Source organism: Pongo pygmaeus, chromosome 5, assembly GCF_028885625.2.
Source record: "Pongo pygmaeus isolate AG05252 chromosome 5, NHGRI_mPonPyg2-v2.0_pri, whole genome shotgun sequence".
Lineage (NCBI taxonomy): Eukaryota > Metazoa > Chordata > Mammalia > Primates > Hominidae > Pongo > Pongo pygmaeus.
In genome coordinates, this window is record NC_072378.2 from 13,718,871 (window position 1) to 13,742,082 (window position 23,212).

Below are 23,212 nucleotides of genomic sequence, written 5' to 3' on the forward strand. Positions count from 1 at the left end.
TTATGTGAAACAGAATGAACTGAAATTACCACATGACACTGGCAATCAAAGGAGGGGACATTCTGCAGTATTTCCAGCTACTAAGGGATGGCAACTTAACACTTGCTGTATGGTTCTCTTTAGTGTGCAGCCTGTGTTTTATTTTTGTGAACCTTGTAACCAATGCTGATGAGTGCCAATCCAAAAACCACTTCCAACTTTCTTCTTCCTTGTTCACCTCCTACCAGAGAAGCGGAAAAAGCTAAAAATTCCATTTTGCAACCAGTCTGTGTGACCCAATCCTGTTCTATGAGACACACGGGGGTTTCTGTGGGAGGGAAGATTCTGGAAAAGATTTTTCTCCCTGATTTAAAGGAGAGAGACACATGAGAAGGGCCCTTTCACACCTCCCTCCCTTCTTGCTAGCACCCTCCTCTGGGTGCTATCATGTGAGGATGTGATGCCTGGAGCGGTGGCAGCCCCCTTGAGATCAGACAAACCCCCAGCCTGAAGCTGAAAGCTGACACGTATAGGAAGATAAGAATGGAAAGACCAAAGGAGCTCCAATCCTTGTAGGCACTGTTGAGCTGCCAATCCAACCCTGAGGCTCACCCATTTTAGACTTAAGAAACAGAAGTTCTTAGGTGTAAGCCACTGCTCATTTCACATTAACTGCAGTTGAGAGCATCCACAGGATACAAATGTCAACAAAATATATGTAAGTGTTTTCATGAGGTCACTGTGTTATCTTGATCCTCCGGGCCTCCATCTTTTCCTCACGAAGTCTGTTCAAATTTTCATAGAGATTCTTTTTTTTTTTTTTTTTTTTTTTTTTTGAGACAGAGTCTTACACTATTGCCTGGGCTGGAGTGCAATGGCATAATCTCTGCTCACTGCAACCTCTGCCTCCCGGGTTCAAGTGATTTTCCTGCCTCAGCCTCCCGAGTAGCTGGGATTACAGGCACCTGCCACCATGCCTGGCTTATTTTTTTGTATTTTTTAGTAGAGACGGGGTTTCACTATGTTGGCCAGGCTGGTCTTGAACTCCTGACCCTGTGATCCACCCACCTTGGCCTCCCAAAGAGTTGGGATTACAAGCATGAGCCACTGCGCCTGGCCTCACAGAGATTCTTGAGGTTAGAGAGACACACTGCCTATTACAGCGCCCCTCAGAAGGCTGTGAGGTTCATGCGCTCCAGAAAATACTACACAAATGTAAAAGACAAATAGTAACAAAATACTTCTGTGTTAGGAAAAGACACTGACTTTCATGCTGTAGGGGACAAGATGCTATGAAGCAACTGTGTCTTTTCCGCTGGGGGAAAAGACTGTGAAGCCTGGAGGTGGCAGAGCAGGAAGTATATTTAAAACCTTTGTTGTTAAGACATTAACTGCAGAAATGCCACACTAAGCTGAAACTGGGTGTGCCTCTTCCTGGCTTTAACATTAAGCTGACCTGAACCTTCAGAATCATGGACAACTAATCAGAGTTTACCGAAACAGAGTATGTGCAAAACAAAAACAAAAACAAACAAACAAAAAAAATTAGTTTAAACTGAAAGGGCAAGTTGGGACCTTATAAAATGCCTACATGTTTCAACTATTCATTGCGGAAGGTGTTGCCTAAAAATACTTATCTGCATATTTGTGATATGTAAAAGAAGATCAAAATCTCACTCATCTCTATTTAAGGATGCTGATGCTTACACCTTGGTGGCTGACAGTGGCCACCCCAGCCCCTCTGTAGTGTCCCAAAGGCCACCCTCTTTGGGTCCTCGGCAAGAACCTCCTACAGAAACTGCCGAGTTAAGGTGGAGACAAGATGGGCAGCAGAACAACTGGAGGAGCTCTGCTGTGGGATGCCAGAAAGAAAGCTGTTTCTAGAAAATGCCTTTAAGACAATCTTCTTAGTTTTAAAGAAATCAGCCAGGCGTGGTGGCTCACGCCTGTAATCCTAGCACTTTGGGAGGCCGAGGCGGGTAGATCACCTGAGGTCAGGAGTTCGAGACCAGCCTGGCCAACATGGTGAAACCCCGTCTTTACTAAAAATACAAAAAAATTAGCTGGGTGTGGTGGCGGGCACTTGTAATCCCAGTTACTCAGGAGGCTGAGGCAGGAGAATCGCTTGAATCCGGGAGGCAGAGGTTGCAGTGAGCCGAGATGGCACCATTGTACTCCAGCCTGGGCGACAGAGCGAGACTCCGTCTCAAAAAAAAAAAAAAGAAAGAAAGAAAAGAAAAAGAAATCATGGCTGTGAGTGGTGGCTCACGCCTATAATCCCAGTACTTTGGGAGGCTGAGGTGGGCGGATTACTTGAGGTCAGGAGTTCATGACCAGCCTGGCCAACATGGTGAAACTCTGTCTCTACAAAAAATACAAAAATCAGCCGGACGTGGTGGCAGGCGCCTGTAATCCCCAGCTACTTAGAAGACTGAGGCAGGAGAATTGCCTGAACCCGAGAGGCAGAGGTTGCAGTGAGCCGAGATCGCAACACTGCACTCCAGCCTGGGCGACAAGAGCAAAACTCCATCTCAAAAAAAAAAAAAAAAAAAAGAAAAAGAAAAACAAATAAAAAACTCAAGGCAGAGAAAAAGTTTTTAGTTTGTTCCCCTACCACTGATGTGAAATGGGGACTTAGGGGAGATGTGGAAGGATGACTAAAATCTAACACATTGCCCACCATTTTTTAAATTGAAGGTTGAGTCTGCAAATCATTTACTGCCTTTGCCTACCTCATCTGCTAGTTGCCTTCTGCAAACTTTGCAGTTCCCCCTCAAGTCTAGTTTATTTGATTCTAACTTTGGTACAAGATTTCTGGTTGGAGAAAATGAGATGTACCTGAAATTTCCAGGCTACCATTCATTCATTCACTTTAGATACAGGGTCTTGCTTTGTGGTCCAGGCTAGTCTCGAACTCCTGGCCTCAAGTGATCCTCCTGCCTCGGCCTCCCAAAGAGCTGGGATTACAGATGTGAGCCACCATGCCCAGACTTGTATTTAATTTACCCCCTTTTCTGAGGTGTTCCTTTCCTCTCCTCCTGAGCAGGTATTAATTACACTGAAGATCAACCCACACAGGCTGACTTAAGAAGAGCTCAATTTTTTGGAGGTGGGGAATTTGCTCGATAGGCCCTCAGGGAAGGTGAAGTATGCATCCCTCTGAGGACGCTTCTGCTTCCTGTGACCCCAGCTGCTTGCTTTAGATACTTCCTTCCCAGGCTTTTTCAGGGTGGAGCTCACTAATCATTAAACTGTCAGGGGACGTACTGGGTATTTCCTGCAGACACACAGGCTCTCTGTGCTTGAAGAAGTAGGTCTAGGAGGATTAAGCCCTCCAGAGAAAAAGCGAAGGTAAGAGGTGCAGAGGGGAGTTCTCACAATGGCATTTTTTTGGTCCTTCCTGAACCTTGGTTGCATAAGCCAAAAAAGGATATTCTTTTTTCTGCTCAAGCCAGCCTGATTTGGATTTCCATGAATCCTTATAGCTATTTTTATTTTATTTTGAGACAGGGTCTGGCTCTGTCACCCAGGCTGGAGTGCAGTGGCACAACCACAGCTCACTGCAGCCTCTACCTCCTGGGCTCAAGCCATCCTCCCACCTCAGCCTCCTGAGTAGCTGGGACTACAGGTGTGTGCCACCACATCCAGCTAATTTTTCTATTTTCTGTAGAGACAGGGTTTCACCATGTTAGCCAGACTGGTCTCGAACTCTAGGGCTCAAGTGACCCACCCGCCTTGGCCTCTCATAGTACTGGGATTACAGACAAGACCAACCACGCCCGGCCAGATATTTTTTAAAATTGTGTATTTCTCAGCCAGGTGCAGTGGCTCATGCCTGTAGTACCAGCACTTGGGAGGCTGAGGCAGGAGGATGGCTTAAGCCTAGAAGTTTGAGACCAGCCTGGGCAATATAGTGAGACACCATCTCTGCAAAGAATAGAAAAAAATTAGCTGGGTGTGGTGGCGCATGCCTGTGGTCCCAGCTACTTGGGTCCCAGGCTGAGGTGGGAGGATCGCTTGAGCCTGGGAGGTCGAGGCTGCCATGAGCAGTGACTGCGCCATGCACTCCATCCAGCCTAGGCAATAGTAGTATCTTGTCTCAAAAAAAAAAAAAAAAAGAAAGAAAATTGTCTATTTTTAAAAACCTGTATTTAAACCTCATCATTTCCCCTCAAACAAGTAGGTTGTATAAAACTACTCATAACATGAATATGCTAAAGAAATTCTTTTGAATGATGAAAATTTATTTTGTACATTATATTAAAATTTATTTTCTATGTATACCCAAATTTTCAAGTATTAGATTTACTTACAAATTCACCAGTGTTATCATTATACAATTGGCTGGAATTAACAGTTGCAATACAGTTATTCTAGCTTTTCGTATTCAATTTGAATGATCAGAAAAGTATATTAGTCACACAGAATTAAATGTTTTAGATAATAAGAATCTTACACTTTATTAGATAATAAAACAATTGATATCTGCTTTAAGTAACAAAACAGTCAAGAAATTGTTTGGGTTATAAGCAAAGGAACATAAGTGTAAAATGTGTAGAAAGATAAATATTTTCCAAATAAAATTCTAATAAAAGGCTAAACATTCTCAAATATTTTACATACATGAAGAATAAATTATTTCTGGTTAACATGTTTTTGCCTTAGTGCCAAAAAAGCCAGAACCAATTTGATAAGCTTACATTAAAATCAAAGTTTTCTAGATATGAATTCTATTATACTATCTCTATATTTATTTAGAATTTTGCAAAATTCTTAGATCGCATGTTAGGGTGGGGGAAGATAAATGCTTGCCAATACTGACATGGTTAATTAACAGACAGGCTCAAAAGGAGAAAGCTAGAAAAGAAGAGGGAAGATTATGTCACTAAGCATAGCTACAAAGGGAAAAGCCACATGGAAGCGGAGACAAAGGCAATCCCGGCACACAGAGGCATGTTTGCTGTGGCTCAGGGTTTCTGTTTTTCAAGTGTTCAGAGACGAATTCCAGCAAGACTTCTGGTTTGAGTCAAGCCTTTCAACTGAGGTGCTTGGCATACTTAATGGAAAAAGCGAGTACATTCAGATTTAGTTTTGCTAGATATTAAACTAGAAAATTGGATGACAGTAAAACCAATACAGAAACAAAAAGTCAGGTTTCCAGTAAAGAACCACACACACAAGCAGGTTTTGCTTATTAATGTAGCAGGAGAGCATGGAAATCGGAGTTCAGACTCTTTAGAAAAGACAAAAGGCAGGGGAGGGGAGAGAAGAAAAGGAGGAATGCAGAGGAGCCTTCCAAGAATGACGAGTGATTTGTGCAGGAGAGGGAAATACAGACATTCTGTCCATGTGAGATTCTGCTTCAGGTATTGGACATTGTTCCCTCCACCTGCACCTAGAGGGGTGTGTGTTCAGGATCTCGCTATGGTTAGTTACCCACGTGCTAGACATAGGTTGCTAGCTAGAAGTTTTGCCAGCCATCTTCCCCCTTCCTAGTGCTAATGCCTAATTTCCTAAAGTAATCTGAATCCTTATAAGCCAGGGTAGCTCAGGAGATTCTATTTACTTATTTATTTATTTTGAGACAGAGTATCACTGTGTTGCCCAGGCAGATCTCACCTGGGCGCGAGTCTCGTTGCAGTGGTGTAATCTCGGCTCACTACAACCTCTGCCTCCCGGGTTCATGCGATTCTCCTGTCTCAGCCTCCTGAGTAGGTAGGATTACAGGGGTGTGCCACCACGCCTGGCTAATTTTTGTATTTTTAGTAGAGAGAGCATTTCGTCATGTTGGCCAGTCTGGTCTCCAACTCCTGACCTCAGGTAATCTGCCTGCCCTGGCCTCCCAAAGTGCTGGGATTATAGGCATGAGCCACCGCGCCCAGCCTCAGTAAGTTTTAATATTACATCTAGTCGGCTCACAGATGCTTGAGCCAGAAGTGGGAAGGGTACACTTGTATTTTGGGCCCAAATGGTTTTCAAATAGAATACATTTGACCAAATAAAGTGAACACAGTCCTGAACCCTCCTCTCTCCAGATATGCATGCAATCCACATCATCAAAAGAAGAGTTCACTGTTCCCAAGGCCAAAAAGAGGCTATGCTGTACTGCAAAGAACTCTATAGCAAAACTGAACACCCAAATTAAGTGCCAGAATGATGCAGCCTGCTATCACCAGGAAGAATGACATGTGAGAAAACTTTTAGCAGATGCAAAAATGTCACCCCACCATGTTATTTTAAAAAATATTTTATCAGGATACAAAAGGACACTTCAGTTTTTAACCTACACAAGGTTAGGTAATGTTTACCTTGAAACATAATTGCATATGGCCCTTTATGCCACTCACCTAGGCCTTTAATTAATCTAATTAATTAAATTAATGAGGGCAACTGCTAAGTGTGCCGTCTCTTCTGGGGACTTTTCTCTGAAAGGGGGACGATATATTGATAAAATATTTTATTAACCAGTTAAGAATTTTTGATCTACTTGAAAAAGATTAAATTATAATATTTCACTTTGAAACTGCTATTGCTCATGCAAAAGTACTTGATTTTCATATTATATGGAGCTCAGAATCTTTGGACTACACAAACATTCTCTAAAAGGGCAATGACTTATATTTTCCAAAGTTTAGACATGACATCCAAAGGACAAAAGGTAACTATTTTTTTTACCAATGTGGTTGGAACAGTGACAATGAGTAATGTATTCACCAAACTGATAAAAAAATCTGCCTGTGGTTCCTCCACTGTACCTGTGTGCATGTGTATGCAGAGAAAGGCAGAAAAGGTTCTATCAATGTCATTGTCTCTAAAATGCTTACTCTTGCCCATGTGTCAGTAATTTGAATAAGATGAGAATGGGCCAGGCGCAGTGGCTCACGCCTGTAATCCCAGCACTTTGGGAGGCCAAGGCGGGCGAATCACGAGGTCAGGAGTTAGAGGCCAACATGGTGAAACCTCATCTCTACTAAAAATACAAAAATTAGCTGGGTGTGGTGGTGGGCACCTGTAATCCCAGCTACTCAGGAGACTGAGGCAGGAGAATTGCTTGAACCTGGGAGGCAGAAGTTGCAGTGAGCAGAGATCACGCCAATGCACTCCAGCCCTGCGACAGCGCGAGACTCCATCTCAAAAAAAAAAAAAAAAAGGTGAAAATGTGCTTTACCAGAATACCCCGAGTTGCAGCTAGAATTTACTTGTTTTCAATATAAAGGCAGGTATGAGAATGTTTTTAACAACAGAATTAATCCATCTAGATTAGGATGCTGTGTGGCATGACCATTCTCAAATTTTGAAAGCCTGAGCTGGTTGTGGGCAAGGGGATATTCATTAATGACATAAATTTCATTTATGAAATATGTATCCATCATCTAGGTATCTTACACATGGAGAGCTGAGTACATCCCTTGTATAAAAAGTAAATGAAGACTACAAGGAAGCAGACTTTGTCCTGCAAACTGAAGCAGAGTTCCAGCTAAGAATCAGCAGGTTTTCTAGGTAGGTAATGCCACCAGTGGAGGATTATTACAGTTCTCACATCAGGAGGGAAAGAGATGGAGAAGAGGGAGGGAGGAGGGAAAATCTTGCATTCTAAGAGGTAAAAGAGTCCCCATTACAATTGCAATGCTTCTTTAGACAGCTGATTTTTCTGGCTGGAAGGCACATTAAAAATAACCCTAACAATAACTTACCAAGACAATGGAAATCAAAAGAAAAGAAGGTAGAGGTGCAGCTGTCTTATTAACATAACAACTAACTACAGCTGAAACAATACTCTGGTACAGGGACTAACTCATGTTAAAGACTGGGTATTTAGGTAAAGAGGATCTGGTGCTCTTGGTTTAGCTTCAGTGATTTTCCAGCACTTATTAAAGCCATTGTGCCCTGAACATGGAGACCCCCAAATCCTCTGTGTGCCAAAGATTAAGTCGTAGAGAATTACACCAATGTTTGCTGTTTGTGTGCACCACAGATGAGACCAAGCTTCCTGGTCCAGCTAAGTGGAATCTTCCATGCACTGTGCGCCGCTCAGTTAGAAAGTCAACTAAGCAGAAAGGAGATGAGGAATGGCTATGGAATACCTGACTTCTTTATCTTGGTTATGTGTCCATAATTTTCATAAAAATAAATAATATGCATTAAGTCAAAATCTGGGCTCAAATGTGTAACAAGAAAACAAAAGGACAACAATCTGGTATCTGGTATTCTTTTTTTTTTTTTTTTTTGAGACGGAGTCTCGCTCTGTTGCCCAGGCTGGAGTGCAGTGGCGTGATCTCGGCTCACTGCAAGCTCCGCCTCCTAGGTTCATGTCATAGCCTCCCGAGTAGCTGGGACTACAGGTGCCCGCCACCACGCCCAGCTAATTTTTTATATTTTTTAGTAGAGATGGGGTTTCACTGTGCTGGCCAGGCTGGTCTCGAACTCCTGACCTCAGGTAATCCACCTGCCTCAGCCTCCCAAAATGCTGGGATTACAGGCGTGAGCCACCGCACCTGGTCAACTATCTGGTATTCTTAAGGCAAAACAGTAGAAATCTCTTTAAATATACACTTTATTAGATCCACAGGCGATAAAATCCCAGAGCTACTGTTAGACATGTAAATATAGACCCTGTAAGAAAAAAACAATTGACAGTACTATTAGTTCTATTAAGAGTTACTTGAGGGAACATCTTTTTTTAAGAAAATCTAAAAAACAAAACCTAGAGACTTAGATTGCTCACTGATGTGCCATATTCCGTGAAACACCTGCCTACTGAAAAAACAAATCCCACACCCCTTATTTATTTTCTTATTTTAGAGACACAGTCTCATCTGCCACCCAGGTGGAGTGCACTATGCAATGGTGTGACTACCGCTCACTGTGCCTCAAAATCCTGGGCTCATGCGATCCTCCTGCCTCAGCCTCCCAAGAAGCTGAAGCTGCAGGCGGATGACACCACGCCCGGCTACATCTTTTTGTAGAGACTAGGTCTCGCTGTGTTGCCTAGGCTAAGAAAACTTTTCAATAAAAGTTTTGAATTGCAAAAATTCTGTGGTCACAAGGTCTATGTATATGCACTATATAGACAGGAATACACAATTTAATATAAAGAACAACATTTCACTGTTAAATGATGCTGTAACCTTAAAATATTTAATTAATCCAAGATGTTAAACCTGACTTGAAATAATGGTTAATTTGGGTGTGGGGTGGTACATGAATGTTAATTCTCTCTTTTGGATCAAAAATCTCGAGAGTAAAACAACTCAAAAGGAGTTTAAGCAATTGAAGCAGAAAGATTACAACCGAAACACCTTCCATTTTATCCACAAAATATTTCCTGTCTTGAATCTCATTAAAATCCCTAATAACTATAGTTCAATTATAGTATCTTATCAAATTTCCAATTCTATCAATTATAAAGTACACAATTACTTTATTTACTACTAAGAAAGAAAAAGTGCCAATTAAACTATGATACTTCATCTACTGGAAATTGTAAGATGCTTTCCAATTTCAGAGATGTTAAAATATTTCAGAAAGTGTTGGAATCAATGAAATGCAGTATCTGTCAACGACTTATTTTATAAATTTATTTTCTTTTCAGGTTGATTTAAATAGATATAAAATAGCTTACCTGCTAAATATTTAATATTATCAAGCTTGTGTGACTCAAGCATGGTTTTGAGGCCAGCAACCTCAGTTTCGATCTTCCTGTCTGTCTGAGTAAGGGCCCGATCTTGCTGGGCATGCTTTTAAAATGAAGAGAGTCACAGCGTTAGACCACAGCACGTCCCCTCTGCTCACCATCCTATAGCTCATTCCCAATGGGGTGCAGTCACAGGGAAACCTGGGTAAGACTATGGAGGCCTGGGCTTTAGTCTCAGTTCTAAAATCCTAATGCTACACTGCATTGGTCAGGACCCTTAACCTCTCTAGGCCTTAGTTTTCTTCTATTTGAAAAAATGAAAACAGAACAAAATGAAACAACCAACCTAGTGGCCCTGCCTTTACCTGGACTGTTTAGAGAATCAAATGCGATAATCTATGTGAAAAAGCGTTTGTAAGCTCTAGGTTGCTATACAAATGATGTGGCATTATGAGGCCAGTCTGTTCTCAAAGGCAACGGCTACATCTCATCCTTCTAAATCCTCCTTAGTCAAAGATAGACACTAAACTCAAAAATGTTTTCAAGAAATGGAGTCTTAGATAATGTAAAAGCAGCAGTGCTTGTCTTGAGCTATTTCTAGTCATATTTTTTAAAAACTTTCTTCTTTCATGTTCAAATATCAAGTGTTTCGTTACTATGAGGCTTGGCTACCCAGGGCCAATTTGTGTCCTTCCCCAAATACAATACAGTTAAACTGGATACATAATCAACCCTCAAAAAGGCAGTGGGTTTGGCCGACGCTATATGGGGTTGTATAACTGCATTAAAGAATAAAAATCGTGGGAATGCTTCACTAAAACTCCTAGAGCAACTAAATTTTCCCCTACGGCTACCAATTCAGGCAGAGAAAAAAAGAAATAAATGCCTGGATGAGTAGAAAAGTATTCCAGAGAAATATCGCAGGATTCTGGAATTCTCTCATGAAAGCATCTTGGGGGTTTCAGAGGTCCCAGGTTCCATACAGTATGGAAAAAGAGTAATGTATGCTATAAATTAAAAATAGAATAAGACTTCTCCATTCCTATTATTCAATTACTGAGATTTAAACTTTCTTAATAAAACTTCCATTAAGAAAAACAAACTTTCAAGTAGGATGTGGTGGTGCACACCTGTGGTCCCAGCTACTCTAGAGGCTGAGGTGAAGGAGGCTGCGATGAGCTGAGATTGCACCACTGCACTCCAGCCTGGGTGACAGAGCGAGACCCCATCTCAAAAAAAAAAGAAGAAAGAAGAAAAGGAAACTTTAATTAAGAAAGTTAAAATCTTTCATAGGATAACTACCTTCCATTAAGATAACCAAATATTTTGTGAGGTGCAAAAAATCCTGTGACACTCCACTTCTGCATATATACCCAAAAGAACTGAAAGCAGGGATCCCAGCAGACGTTTGTGCACCCACGCCCACTGCAGCACTATTCACAAAAGCCAACGGGTGGAAGCAACACAAGTACCTTTGACAGACGAATAAAGAAAATGTGGTATATACATATAATGGAATACTAATCAGCCTTAAAAAGGAAGAAAGTCCTGTCATTGCAACAACATGGATGAACCTTCAGGACACTGTGTTAAGCGAAATAAGCCAGCCACAAAAAATGATTCTATTTATGTGAGGTATGTAGAATAGTCAAATTCATAGACAGTAGAATGGAGGTTGCCAGGGGCTGGAAAATGGAATGTATAAAGGGTGCAGAGTTTCAATTTTGCAAAATAAAGAGTTCTGTGATGGACAGTGGTGATGGTTGCCCCAAAATGTGAATGTACTTTAAGTGTACTGAACTGTACACTTAAAAGATGGTTAAGATTCTAATTTTTATGTTATGTGTATTTTAGCACAATGTAAAAAATTCCCATGACAGTAAACCTGCATGTAACTTACTATTATCATTACAAACAACCATGCATGGGACGAAGCAAAGATGAGTACAAAGACAAAGAAAAATCAAAGTCTTGTTTCTTACCAATGCCACTATTTCTGTTCTCAATTCCAGCAGCTTCTTTTCGTTCAATGAATACTGAAATAAACACGTATCATGGGTCAGATTCTGATCTACTCCTCTCTCTTCTCCTCCTCTGGTGCCTTAAATATTCTGGTCTCAGTACCTCCTAGAATATCTAACACCAGAAAGTCACCTCTGGGATTAAGTAGCCTACCTGCCTCTTTATATCTGTTACTTGAGGTTTCCTTTTTTTTTTTTTTTTTCATAGAGATGGGGTTTTGCCATGTTGCCCAGGCTGGTCTCAAACTTCTGAGCTCAAGTAATCTGCCCACCTCGGCCTCCCAAGGTGCTGGGATTACAAGCATGACCTGCCGTGCTGGCTAAAGTTTCTTATTTATACTTATTCATTCCTCTAATATCTGGATTTCCTTAGTCATCTGTCACTTCTCCCTGCATCTTTCCTGTGATGTCTTTGGGTCCCTCCCACTATTGTAGCAGCACTCCCTGGGGACCAATTTCGAAGGATGCTGAGTCATATGGTTTTTGGTTTTGAGAGGGCCGAAAATGGAGACTCAACTCAATTTAGGAGCTATCCCATCATAACTAGTAGCAAAACAGGTTACTACTTGAGTCTCCACAAAAGACAGAAAAGGTATGAAGTTGGGCAAAAAATAGCTGCCAAGGATTATTATTCTATGACAAAGACATTGTGTTGTGATTATAAAACACAATGTAAATACATAAATACACTAACTCATCACACGTTGGGTTTTTTTTTGGCTTGGTTTTTTGTTTTGAGATGGAGTCTCACTCTATTGCCCAGGCTGGAGTACAGTGGCTTGATCTCGGGTCCCTGCAACCTCTGCCTCCCAGGTTCAAGCAATTCTCCTGCCTTAGCCTCCTGCACATGTTGGTTTTAATAACAATAAAAAAACCCACTTGGGCATAGTCACAATCCAGTGCTACTAAAGGAACTAATTCTACCCAGAGTTAAAGTATCTCACCTTTTGGCTATTAACGTCAGTGAAAAGATTTAGTGCAGTTTTGTAGACAGTAAGATTGAAATCAGACTTATCTCCTTAGTAGTGGGCAACAGGATTTAATTGAGCATATGACAATCAGTAATTTAAATGAAGACTTTTAAGACCTACATTAACCTTGTTAGAAAAAGTTAATGCTTTGAAGTATATAGAAACTTTCTAGCTATAAAGTGTTCCCCTGGGACTACTGGGAGCTTAGAAGTAGAAAAAAAAGAAAAAAAAAGAGAAAGAGAAACAAAAACAAAAACAAAAAACCCCAAAACCCTAAGCCAAGGAGTAGGTTGTAAAACCAAGAACAATGCTCTTTAAACCTCAGGGTTTCAGACCAGGAGAGCCCTATGCATCAGATCACCACTAGAGGGCGGCGTGGAACAAGATTTTGTCCACCACTAAACCTCAGTCTTCATTAACTCAACATTGACTCACCCACAAAAGAAGAGCCTAAATCTTGACGCTGCCATGGTTTTAAAAATAACATCTATGTGGCTCTATATCCCCATGCCCCAGAAGTTTATATGCCATACTGCTTTTGGAACTGGCTGTAAATATCATAGTTAATTTGCAATTTAATATTTAACATTATAACTTTACTGAAAGAACGAGAGCCAAAAAACTCATCTTCACCAATGCATGTTACAAACACACTCGCTGTATAATTTACTACTGCCTTGTGCTTCAGAGTAATCCAAGTTTATGATTACCAAGAACAACCTCCCAGCTAGGTTACTAAATCACATAAATTCACTGGCTTGATGGGAGCTAAGCTATGAGGATGCAAAGGCAAAAGGATGACACAGTGGACTTTGAGGACTTGGGGGAAAGGGTGGGAGGTGGGTGAGGGGCAAAAGACTACACACTGGGTACAGTGTACGCTGCTAGGGTGATGGGGGCACCAAAAATCTCAGAAATCACCTCTAAATAACATCTTCATGTAACCAAACACCACCTGTTCCCCCAAAACCCACTGAAATTAAAATAATAATGAAACACTAAAAAAAGACTATAAGAACAATTCATAGTCACAGTTACTGTTCAAATATACCACAAAGACACTTTTGTGTCATGTAGAAAAAGTTACTATCATGATGGACAGGATTTAACTGAAACTCTGCATTGGTTGCTTTCTGGAGATTAAGGTCAATATAGTCATTCCAGATAAAGTAATTACATGTAAATTATATTTATCAGCATATTTAACTAATAAATTCAAGTAAAATAAAATCAGGTTAAGTATTTTAAGTGCTGCATTATCAAATTTGCAAAATATTATAAGCTTTACTTTTCTTATTTTATAAGAACACTGAATGGATCCACTCTATATATCCAATAATTTAAAAATATGAATATTTGCAAGAATGAAATATCTTTTTTTTTTTTTTTTTTTTTTTTGAGACAAGGTCTCACTCTGTCACCCAGGCTGGAGTGCAGTGGCGTGATCTCGGCTCACTGCAATCTCTGCCTCCTGGGTTCAAATGATTCTTCTGCCTCAGTCTCCCGAGTAGCCGAGACTACAGGTGGGCCATCATGCCGGGCTAATTTTTGTATTTTTGGTAGAGACAGGGTTTCACCACGTTGGCCAGGCTGGCCTCGAACTCCTGACCTCAGGTGATCCACCCACCTCGGCCTCCCAAAGTGCTGGGATTACAGGTGTGAGCCACCGTGCCCAGCAGAAATTTTTTCATTTTGGTTTAAAGACTAAAACTGTAATTGTGAAAAAAATTTCTGGAAAATTTTTGTTTGCTGGATGATGTCAATGACTTAAAATGAGTAAAATCTAAATGTTACATGATTGAAAAATGTGCATATATATCAGCCTAGTTACGTTATTAAAATGACTCCATATAAAATTTAAAAAAAATTCACTGGCTTTCATCTACATTCATGCCCTGTATTTCCTGATGTCCTTGATGTAGTTTTTCCCAGGTTGGTTAGCTACACACAGTCATTTTCCTACATCAAGTGAATTCAGTTCTTCCTGAGTACACAACCCATAAAGATAAAGGTAACCAAAAGAGTTTCTCCTCTTCCAGACATCAGTGACATGCTATAGTCAGTAACTATTTTAGTAACACTAGGTGATTTAATCTTTATGGGTGGAGACTGTTGTTGTAAGACTAGAAAGACAGGTAACACAGCCTTAATAATTATTTTGTATAACGAAGCTTGGATTAACTCTTGAAATCCAGTGGCAGTTCCAAAACACAAGTAGGTTACTTTTTTGAGTTTCAGTATTAGCTTCACTTATCATTACAGCACATTTTAACTAAAAGCAAATTGTCAAAAATGAGAAGACAACAAACATTTGTGAGTACTCAGTTTCTGCATGTGTATTCAGTTTTGTGTTAGTGCAAGATGCTCTCTCTGCCCTATTTCTCATTATGCTAAGAATAAAAAAGGCACCTGATGTTACCAAATTCAAATAAAGTCTGAGCAAGAAGACGGCTGAATATTCAGACAGGGTTAAAAATCACTAAAGGCAACCCAACACATATCTTTATTAAAACACACTTAGGCTGGGCGCGGTGGCTCACTCCAGTAATCCCAGCACTTTGGAAGGCCGAGGCGGGTGGATCACGAGGTCAGGAGATCGAGACCATCCTGGCTAACACGGTGAAACCCCGTCTCTACTAAAAATACAAAAAATTAGCTGGGCCTGCTAGCAGGGGCCTGTAGTCCCAGCTACTCTGGAGGCTGAGGCAGGAGAATGACGTGAACCCGGGAGGCGGAGCTTGCAGTGAGCTGAGATCACGTCACTGCTCTCCAGCCTGGGTGACAGAGCGAGACTCCGTCTCAAACAAAAAAAAAGAAAAAAAAAAAACACACTTGCCGGCCAGGCGCAGTGGCTCACTCCAGTGATCCCAGCACTTTGGGAGGGCAAGGTGGGCAGATCACTTGAGGTTAGGAGTTTGAGATCAGCCTGGCCAACATGGTGAAACCCTGTCTCTACTAAAAATATAAAAACTAGCCGGGCGTGGTGGTGGCGTCTGTAATCCCAGCTACTCGGGAGGCTGAGGCAGGAGAATTGCTTGAACCCAGGAGACGGAGGTTGCAGTGGGCCGACACGGTGCCACTGCACTCCAGCCTCGGCAACATAGTGAGACTCTCTCTCAAAAAAAAAACAAAAAAAGAAAACAAAACAAAATACCCTCACAACTTCTCACTGCATTTAAGACAACATAGAAATTTTCTTTTTGAGCCAGAGTTTTGCTCTTGTCACCCAGGCTAGAGAGCAGTGGCACGATCTCAGCTCACTGCAACCTCTGCCTCCTGGGTTCAAGCGATTCTCCTGCCTCAGCCTCCCAAGTAGCTGGGATTACAGGTGCCCGCCACCATGCCCGGCTAATTTTTTGTATTTTTAGTAGAGACAGGGTTTCACCATGTTGGGCAGGCAGGCTGCCTCGAACTCCTGACCTTAGGTGATCTGCCCATCTTGGCCTCCCAAAGTAGTGGGATTACAGGCGTGAGCCACCGCGCCTGGCCAGAGATGTTTTAATCTTGAATTGCAGTATATAATTTAATATTATTTAATGTTAATAATTTACTATTATTCAAGCCTGAGATAATCAACTTAACTTTTGCAAGATCAAGAACTATGAAGATTTAAGTCAGTATTGAATAGATCAAGATTGCATTTAATTTCCTTATGAATCTCTATGTAACATATATCTAATATTTCTGAAACAAAGATTCAAACTGACTAATTTGACTAGGATTTTAATTTTAATGTTACTTTTGAAAGCATCAGATTTAAGTCTTAATCCAAAATTATTATAATAGAGAAAATACAGCCTAACACTGATAAACAGATAAATATTTAACAGTCCCTATGAGATGTACATAAACTTAGGCTTAACCAAGCATTCCATTCCAAAAATAAATTAATTCATAATGTATTTTTAGTAAAAGAACGTACCAATTCTTTTACTCTGCTCTTTTCTAGGTTGAAGTCTAATTTGGTATCTGTTCGGACTTTGATCACTTCATCCTAAAAGGAGGGCAAACAACAAAGAAGGAAAAATCCAAAGTAAGAAACCCAAACCCTCTGAGGACGTGACACTGGGACCACTGCCCCCACTGTCCCCATCCTAGGGGAGGCAGCCCAGGGAGGGACAGAACCAGGGGCTTCCAGAGAAGTGGACCTAGGCCTCCTGGCATCAGGGAACTCTGGCCAAGCCACATCTGGAGGCAGCCCGCCCCAGGACTTCCCAGTTAGACACAAATAACCCCCTTCTATGCTTATGCCAGTCTAGAGTGGGTTGTTGCTGTTTTTTTTTTTTTTTGAGATGGAGTCTCACTCTGTCACCCAGGCTGGAGTGCAATGGCATGATCTCCGCTCACTGCAACTTCTGCCTCCTGCGTTCAAGCAGTTCTCCTGCACCAGCCTTCTGAGTAGCTGGGATTATAGGTGCATGCCACCACGTCTGGCTAATTTTTGTATGTTTAGTAGAGATGGGGTTTCACCATGTTGGTCAGGCTGGTGTTGAACTCCTGACCTTGTGATCCGCCCACCTCGGCCTCCCAAAGTGCTGGGATTACTGGCGTAAGCCATCACGCCCGGCCTGTTGCTGCTTTTAACCTCAAGACTCCTCATACAATCTCCGAATGGAACTTATGAATAAAGCTGATCTTAAACAACTTTGGAAAGCAAAGATGGACTCAAAGCAGCAAAATATTAAAATCCGGTTTACATAGAGCCTTTTGTCTGATACATATCAAAGCCTTTTTTTCTTTAACATCTATGTTTTTTCTATTTAAAAAATATCAAATAGCTGGCACAGTAAGCATTTAAAAATCACGTGTGATTCTCTAAAGACAGTCTAAGAGAACTTAAGGGTTCCTTCCATGTGGCTACTTTAGAAAAACTTTTACTTAAAAATGACTTAATTCCTCCTAGAACACAATTTTCTTTTTTTTTTTTTTGAGACAGAGTTTCGTTCTTGTTACCACGGCTGGAGTGCAATAGCGCAATCTCGGCTCACTGCAACCTCCGCTTCCTGGGTTCAAGTGATTCTCCTGCCTCAGTCTCCCAAGTAGCTGGGATTACAGGCACCTGCCACCATGCCCAGCTAATTTTTCTATTTTTAGTAGAGATGGGGTTTCACTATGTTGGCCAAGCTGGTCTGAACTCCTGACCTCAGGTGATCCACCCGCCTCAGCCTCCCAAAGTGCTGGGATTACAGGCATGAGCCACCGTGCCCGGCCACAATTTTCTTAATGAATACGGTTATAGACAACAGTAATTCATTCATTGGCTGTGTTCTTAGCTAAATCTTCCAATGTGTACTTTTGAGGCATATTACACAAACATTTCACAAAGAATTAAGTTTTTAAAAACATCTATTTCTAATATTATACTTATTAATAAGTTTATATAATTACAAACAAGCCAACAAACAGGAAAGTGAATCTTACCATTACTTGTTGTTTTAACTGATGTAGTTCAAGTTTTATTTTCTAAAAACATATCAAAAAAAAGTCATTAGAAAGAACAACATAAAACATAGTAATCAACAAATATTACTATATATATATGCACAAGTTCCTCAGGTTTTTCCTTCATTCAGAACACCGTATTGATTGCAGAATGGCATTACAACACATGTATCTTGAAATCAGTTTGAATTCATCTTGAAGGCTACATAAAGTTAACTCAGTTGTGTTTGGCATACACATTTGCCTTCAGTGACCCTGCTTTATTTAGTATCTCCTTCAGTTTATCTTTTAACTAATTCTACCCTCAAATAACTGATTTCAAGGACAACCTAGACAGTCTGAAACTTTACCACTTTAATTTTTGCTAGAAGGTTTCTTACAAGGCTAGGGTCAACAGGCAATAAATGGCCTTCCCTCTTATGGGACTTCAAATAGGACTGAAAATAAAAGGAAAATGCATAGAGAGCACTTATTTAAATGCTGATCCCATATGCTCTATTTAAAGAAACACAAGAGATATTTCACAGCAGCAATTATTTAAAATAACCAAAAACTGGAAACAATTCTAATATCCATTACAATAGAATCATGGGGCCTATTGATGTAAGACTATAGACAATGAAAAAAATGATCTCTTGCTACAAGACACACAGTATGATACCATCAAATGGTTCTAGAATAGGCGAAACTAGTCAATGGTGTCATCAGCCAGGACAGCGTTTCCTCTGGGGCAGGGGCAACTGGGAGGCACGAGAAAGACTTCTGGGACACTGGTCAAGTTTTCCTGCTTCATCTGACTGGAAGTGCACACTGTTTGAAAATTCACTGAGATGTACACTTAACGTGTGCTCTTTTATGTGTATATAATTTATCTCAATGTCTTAATATAATCAACTTTCTAAGTGTGAGTGGCTCTGTTTTACCTCATTTTCTGCTCTGAGGGCTGAAAATTCACTCTTCTCCAAAATAATCATATCCTTTTTCACATTCGCAATCTGAGACATTACTTGCTGAAAAGTGATTTCCTAGGAAAAGAAAAACAGAACACATAATCTAGTCTACCCTAAAAAGTCCACTTCCTATCATCTCAATGTGCTATCTTCTTATTGAGAAACCAGGAGAATGTGAACACAAAAAGAGGTTCAGTAAGGTCATCCTTTATTCCAAAAGGCGAAAAGGAAAAGAAAAAAACAACACATATCTGGCCAGGCAAGGTGGCTCACACCTGTAATCCCAGTACTTTGGGAGGCCAAGGCAGGTGGATCGCTTGAGCCAAGGAGTTCGAGACCAGCTTAAGCAACATGGTGAAACCCCATCTCTACCAAAAGTAAAAAAATTAGCCAGCTGTAGCAGTGCACGCCTGTAGTCCCAGCTACTTGGGAGGCTGATGTGGGAGGATCGCTTGAACCCAGGAGCTGAGACTGCACCACTGCACTCCAGCCTGGGCAAAAGAGTGAGACCCTGTCTCAAAAAAACCCCCCCAAAACACAAAAAAACAAAAACCACATATCTGGTTATTGTTACCAAGTGAATCACAGCTAAAAGGGTGGTGATCTGAAGACTCGAGAACATCATGCTATAATACTACAATTCAGGCCACGTCTCCATTTATTAAAGTATATTTCAGTGGAATAATTTTGAACAGTGAGCTTTCAAGCATAACAATTCTACAACTGTTGACTAAATAGCTCTGAGCAAGTATTTTTTATGCCACTGTAATCTTTTGCCTCTTAATCACGGTAAAAGTTACTATATACTTTCCAACTGGGTATTATCCAAAAAATTACATTAAAACATTACTACAAATAATACCCCATCTTCACAGTCCTAATTTGCTAAACCACCCGACGAGGCTAACCTGCTGCATCTTGGTGACCATATCTTCGTAGACGATGTCCATGTTGGCCTCCAGGATCTTGACCAATGAGGACACAATGATTTCTGCTTGTTGAGTAGCAAACCCTAAGCAAGCACACAAGCAAAAAAAATCATGCTCAGAGTTACAAAAGCCCACAGCAAATGCACACGTTCATGTGAACGTCCAAATCCAGGAGCAAGAGTACAGCACAGTGTGGCAGGAGGCAGGGAGGAAGGTACAGCCACAAACTGTGACGTGTTGGTCACTCAGAGCAAGCATGAAACATACAAGTTGGCTTCCCCAGGTACCGGTGGCTTTGCTGACTGATCTGTAAGTCCTTCCTAGCTATCAAAAGTCATGTTTTCAGAGACTATTTAATGACATAGACAATGCCGGCAAGTCAATGTCAAGTGAAAAAAGGCAAGACTCAAAATTACAGATGCAGTTCTTGTTTTTATAATTTAACAAAGATTCATAGTCATTTTTATTTTCTTCTTTATGTTTCTCTGCATTATGTAGATTTTCTACAGTGGACAATATTTCTTTAATTTTATAATGTGTACATTATTAAAAAAAAATTTCCTTAAATAGGAAAGCTCAGTTGTTTTATGTCCAGCATAAGGCAGTCAAATCATTGACTATATAAATAGTAATCTAGCTGTTGGCTAACTTCATGTTAAAAGACAAAATCAGTTCTTTCATTTTTCCTCCACAATTCTCTTCAGTAACTAGTCTGGGGGACCCAAAGTGGAAAAAATATGTTCTTTGGTAGTCAATAAATGATACTGAATTGAATGACAGAGATTCAATGCAGTACTTGGTATTTTTTTTTTTTTTGAGACAGGGTTTCGCTCTTGTTGCCCAGGCTGGAGTGCAATGGCGCGATCTCAGCTCACAGCAACCTCCACCTCCCGGGTTCAAAGCCATTCTCCTGCCTCAGCCTCCAGAGTAGCTGGAATTACAGGCATGTGCCACCATGCCCAGCTAATTTTGTATTTTCAGTAGAGATGAAGTTTCTCCATGTTGGTCAGGCTGTTCTCGAACTTCGACCTCAGGTGAGCCGCCCGCCTTGGCCTCCCAAAGTGCTGGGATTACAGGTGCAAGCCACCACGCCTGGCCAGTACTTGGTATTGTTTTTAAAAACGTTGGATAGTAACCCCTATTTCACATAAATTCTAATTAAATGCTTAAAACTGAGTGCCTGGGAAATAGTTCTATTAAATGCTTCCAGCTATAAGAATTTCAGAAGACTCTATTGATTCCTGTAATTAATTGTGTATTTTTTGGAATAAAGTAGTACTTAATTAATGGAATTTGTTTGGATGGGATGAAGCATGGGACTATAATGAACAAAAAAACCAAAGGCACAGATTTAAAGGAGAAGGAAAAAAACCTTCAAAGACCTATTCCCATCACTTTCATCAAAATCCTTTAATTTTTCAACATATGTTGTGCACATGTCTAGAAAACAAATACAAAAGGTTACCCACCAAAATGTTAACACTGTTTAGCTCTGACTCTGTTTTCTTTTTTCTCGTCTGTCTTCCTAGTTTTTAAAAACTCAAACTAAATTTTCGCAAATTTTAAAGCTTTATTAAGAAGAGTTCACCGGCTGTGTGTGGTGGCTCACGCCTGTAATCCTAACACTCTGGGAGACCAAGGCGGGAGGATCTTTGAGCCTAGTTCAGAACCAGCATGGCCAACATAGTGAGATCCCATCTCCATTTTAATGTAAAGAAAATTTAAAACAAATTTTAATTAAAAAAAAGAGTTCATGTTTAAACATAATTAGGTTTGGCAACTGGACACAGTGGTTCACGCCTGTAATCCCAGTACTTTGGGAAGCCAAGGTGGGTGGATCACTTGAGGTCAGAAGTTTGAGACCAGCCTGGCCAACATGGTGAAACCCCGTCTCTAGTAAAAACACAGAAAAATTATCCAGGTGTGGTGGTGCATGCCTGTAATCCCAGCTACTCAGGAGGATGAGGTGGGAGGATCGCTTGAAACTGGGAGGTGGGGGTTGCAGTAGCCCAAGACTGTGCCACTGCACTCCAGCCTGGGCGAAAGAGTGAGACTCTGTCTCAAAAAAAAAAAAAAAAAAAAAAAAAATTAGGTTTGGCAATGATGAGGAAAAGAAAAATAAAGGTAGAAAGAGAACTTATGTTGATTGTAAAACAAACTCTAAAGCCATATACTTTATAACCACTTGTGGGAGGAGAAAGGGATAAGAAAAAGTGGAAGTCTTGGCCAGGCGCGGTGGCTCACGTCTGTAATCCCAGCACTTTGGGAGGCTGAGGCGGGCGGATCACGAGGTCAGGAGATCGAGACCATCCTAGCTCACACAGTGAAACCCCGTCTCTACTAAAAATACAAAAACTTAGCCGGGCGTGGTGGCAGGCGCCTGTAGTCCCAGCTACTCGTAGTCTTAGGTACTCGGGAGCCTGAGGCAGGAGAACGGCGTGAACCCGGGAGGCAGAGCTGGCAGTGAGCCGAGATTGTGCCACTGCACTCCAGCCTGGACGACAGAGCCAGATTCTGTCTTTAAAAAAAAAAAAAAAAAAAAAAAGTGGAAGTCTGAAAACCTACCGAGTTATGAGGCAGAAATTAATTTTTTGTAGACTCGAGGGAATAGGACAGAACCAGGGTCAGTGAGACCACAGGCACATGAGGGTAGAATATGCCTTGAAAAGTCCTTCCTGGCCTCCTACTCAGCCAGTCATCTCAGACACCCCCAACTCATCCACGTTGGATTGAACAGCCCCTCCACACCACAGTCTTAAAAGATGCAAATAACCATGGGTTAAGGTTTAAAATCAAGAAAACTAGGAAGACTTCTGCTTATCAATTTTCTTCTTTTTTTTGGTGGAGTCAGGCTCTCACTATGTTGCACAGACTGGTCTTGAACTCCTGGGTTCAAGCCATCCTCCACCTCAGCCTCCTGAAGTGCTGGGATTACAGGCATGAGCCACCTCGCCTGGCCTTAGCAGAGTAACTTTTACATGCTCCCTTCTCACTTCTACTTTTCTCTTTTAAATTCTGTAATGAAAGAAGTTTTGGCAAAAAAAAGCCTACTGCTTGACAGGAAAAGTTGTGAAAATTATTACACAGCATATGACAGTTTTTCCAAAGTTCATTCATGCATATTATCTTGTTTAATATTCAAAAAGATCTTTGGAATTCTTATTACACTCATACTATAGATGGGCAAATGGAAACTGAGAAGGGGAAAGAGGCTTCCTAAGCTATGCAACTAGAAGTCTGCAGAGTTAGGCTCGAGCCCAGAGCTGCTCTCTCCCACAAAGCACAA

General features: G+C 41.0%; 1 protein-coding gene across 4 annotated transcripts in view; it reads right to left on the reverse strand.

The window, feature by feature from the left end:
• The window catches only part of MCUR1 (mitochondrial calcium uniporter regulator 1), a 72,958-nt gene that overhangs the window by 40,623 nt on the left and 9,123 nt on the right, over positions 1-23,212 (reverse strand). For 2 of the 4 annotated variants that reach the window (XR_010126576.1, XR_010126575.1), the window contains exons 3-8: positions 19,906-20,009; positions 18,971-19,072; positions 18,027-18,068; positions 16,528-16,599; positions 11,596-11,649; positions 9,602-9,716 (exon numbers count right to left, since the gene is read on the reverse strand). Coding sequence is in view for 2 of the 4 variants with exons in the window: in XM_054492304.2 (XP_054348279.2) it covers positions 8,537-8,592; positions 9,602-9,716; positions 11,596-11,649; positions 16,528-16,599; positions 18,027-18,068; positions 18,971-19,072; positions 19,906-20,009 (545 nt within the window). In the remaining 2 variants the exon portion in view is untranslated. Of the gene's footprint in view, positions 1-8,515; positions 8,593-9,601; positions 9,717-11,595; positions 11,650-16,527; positions 16,600-18,026; positions 18,069-18,970; positions 19,073-19,905; positions 20,010-23,212 lie in introns of those variants that run through there. The other 2 variants (XM_054492304.2, XM_063665827.1) reach the window with 2 other exon arrangements.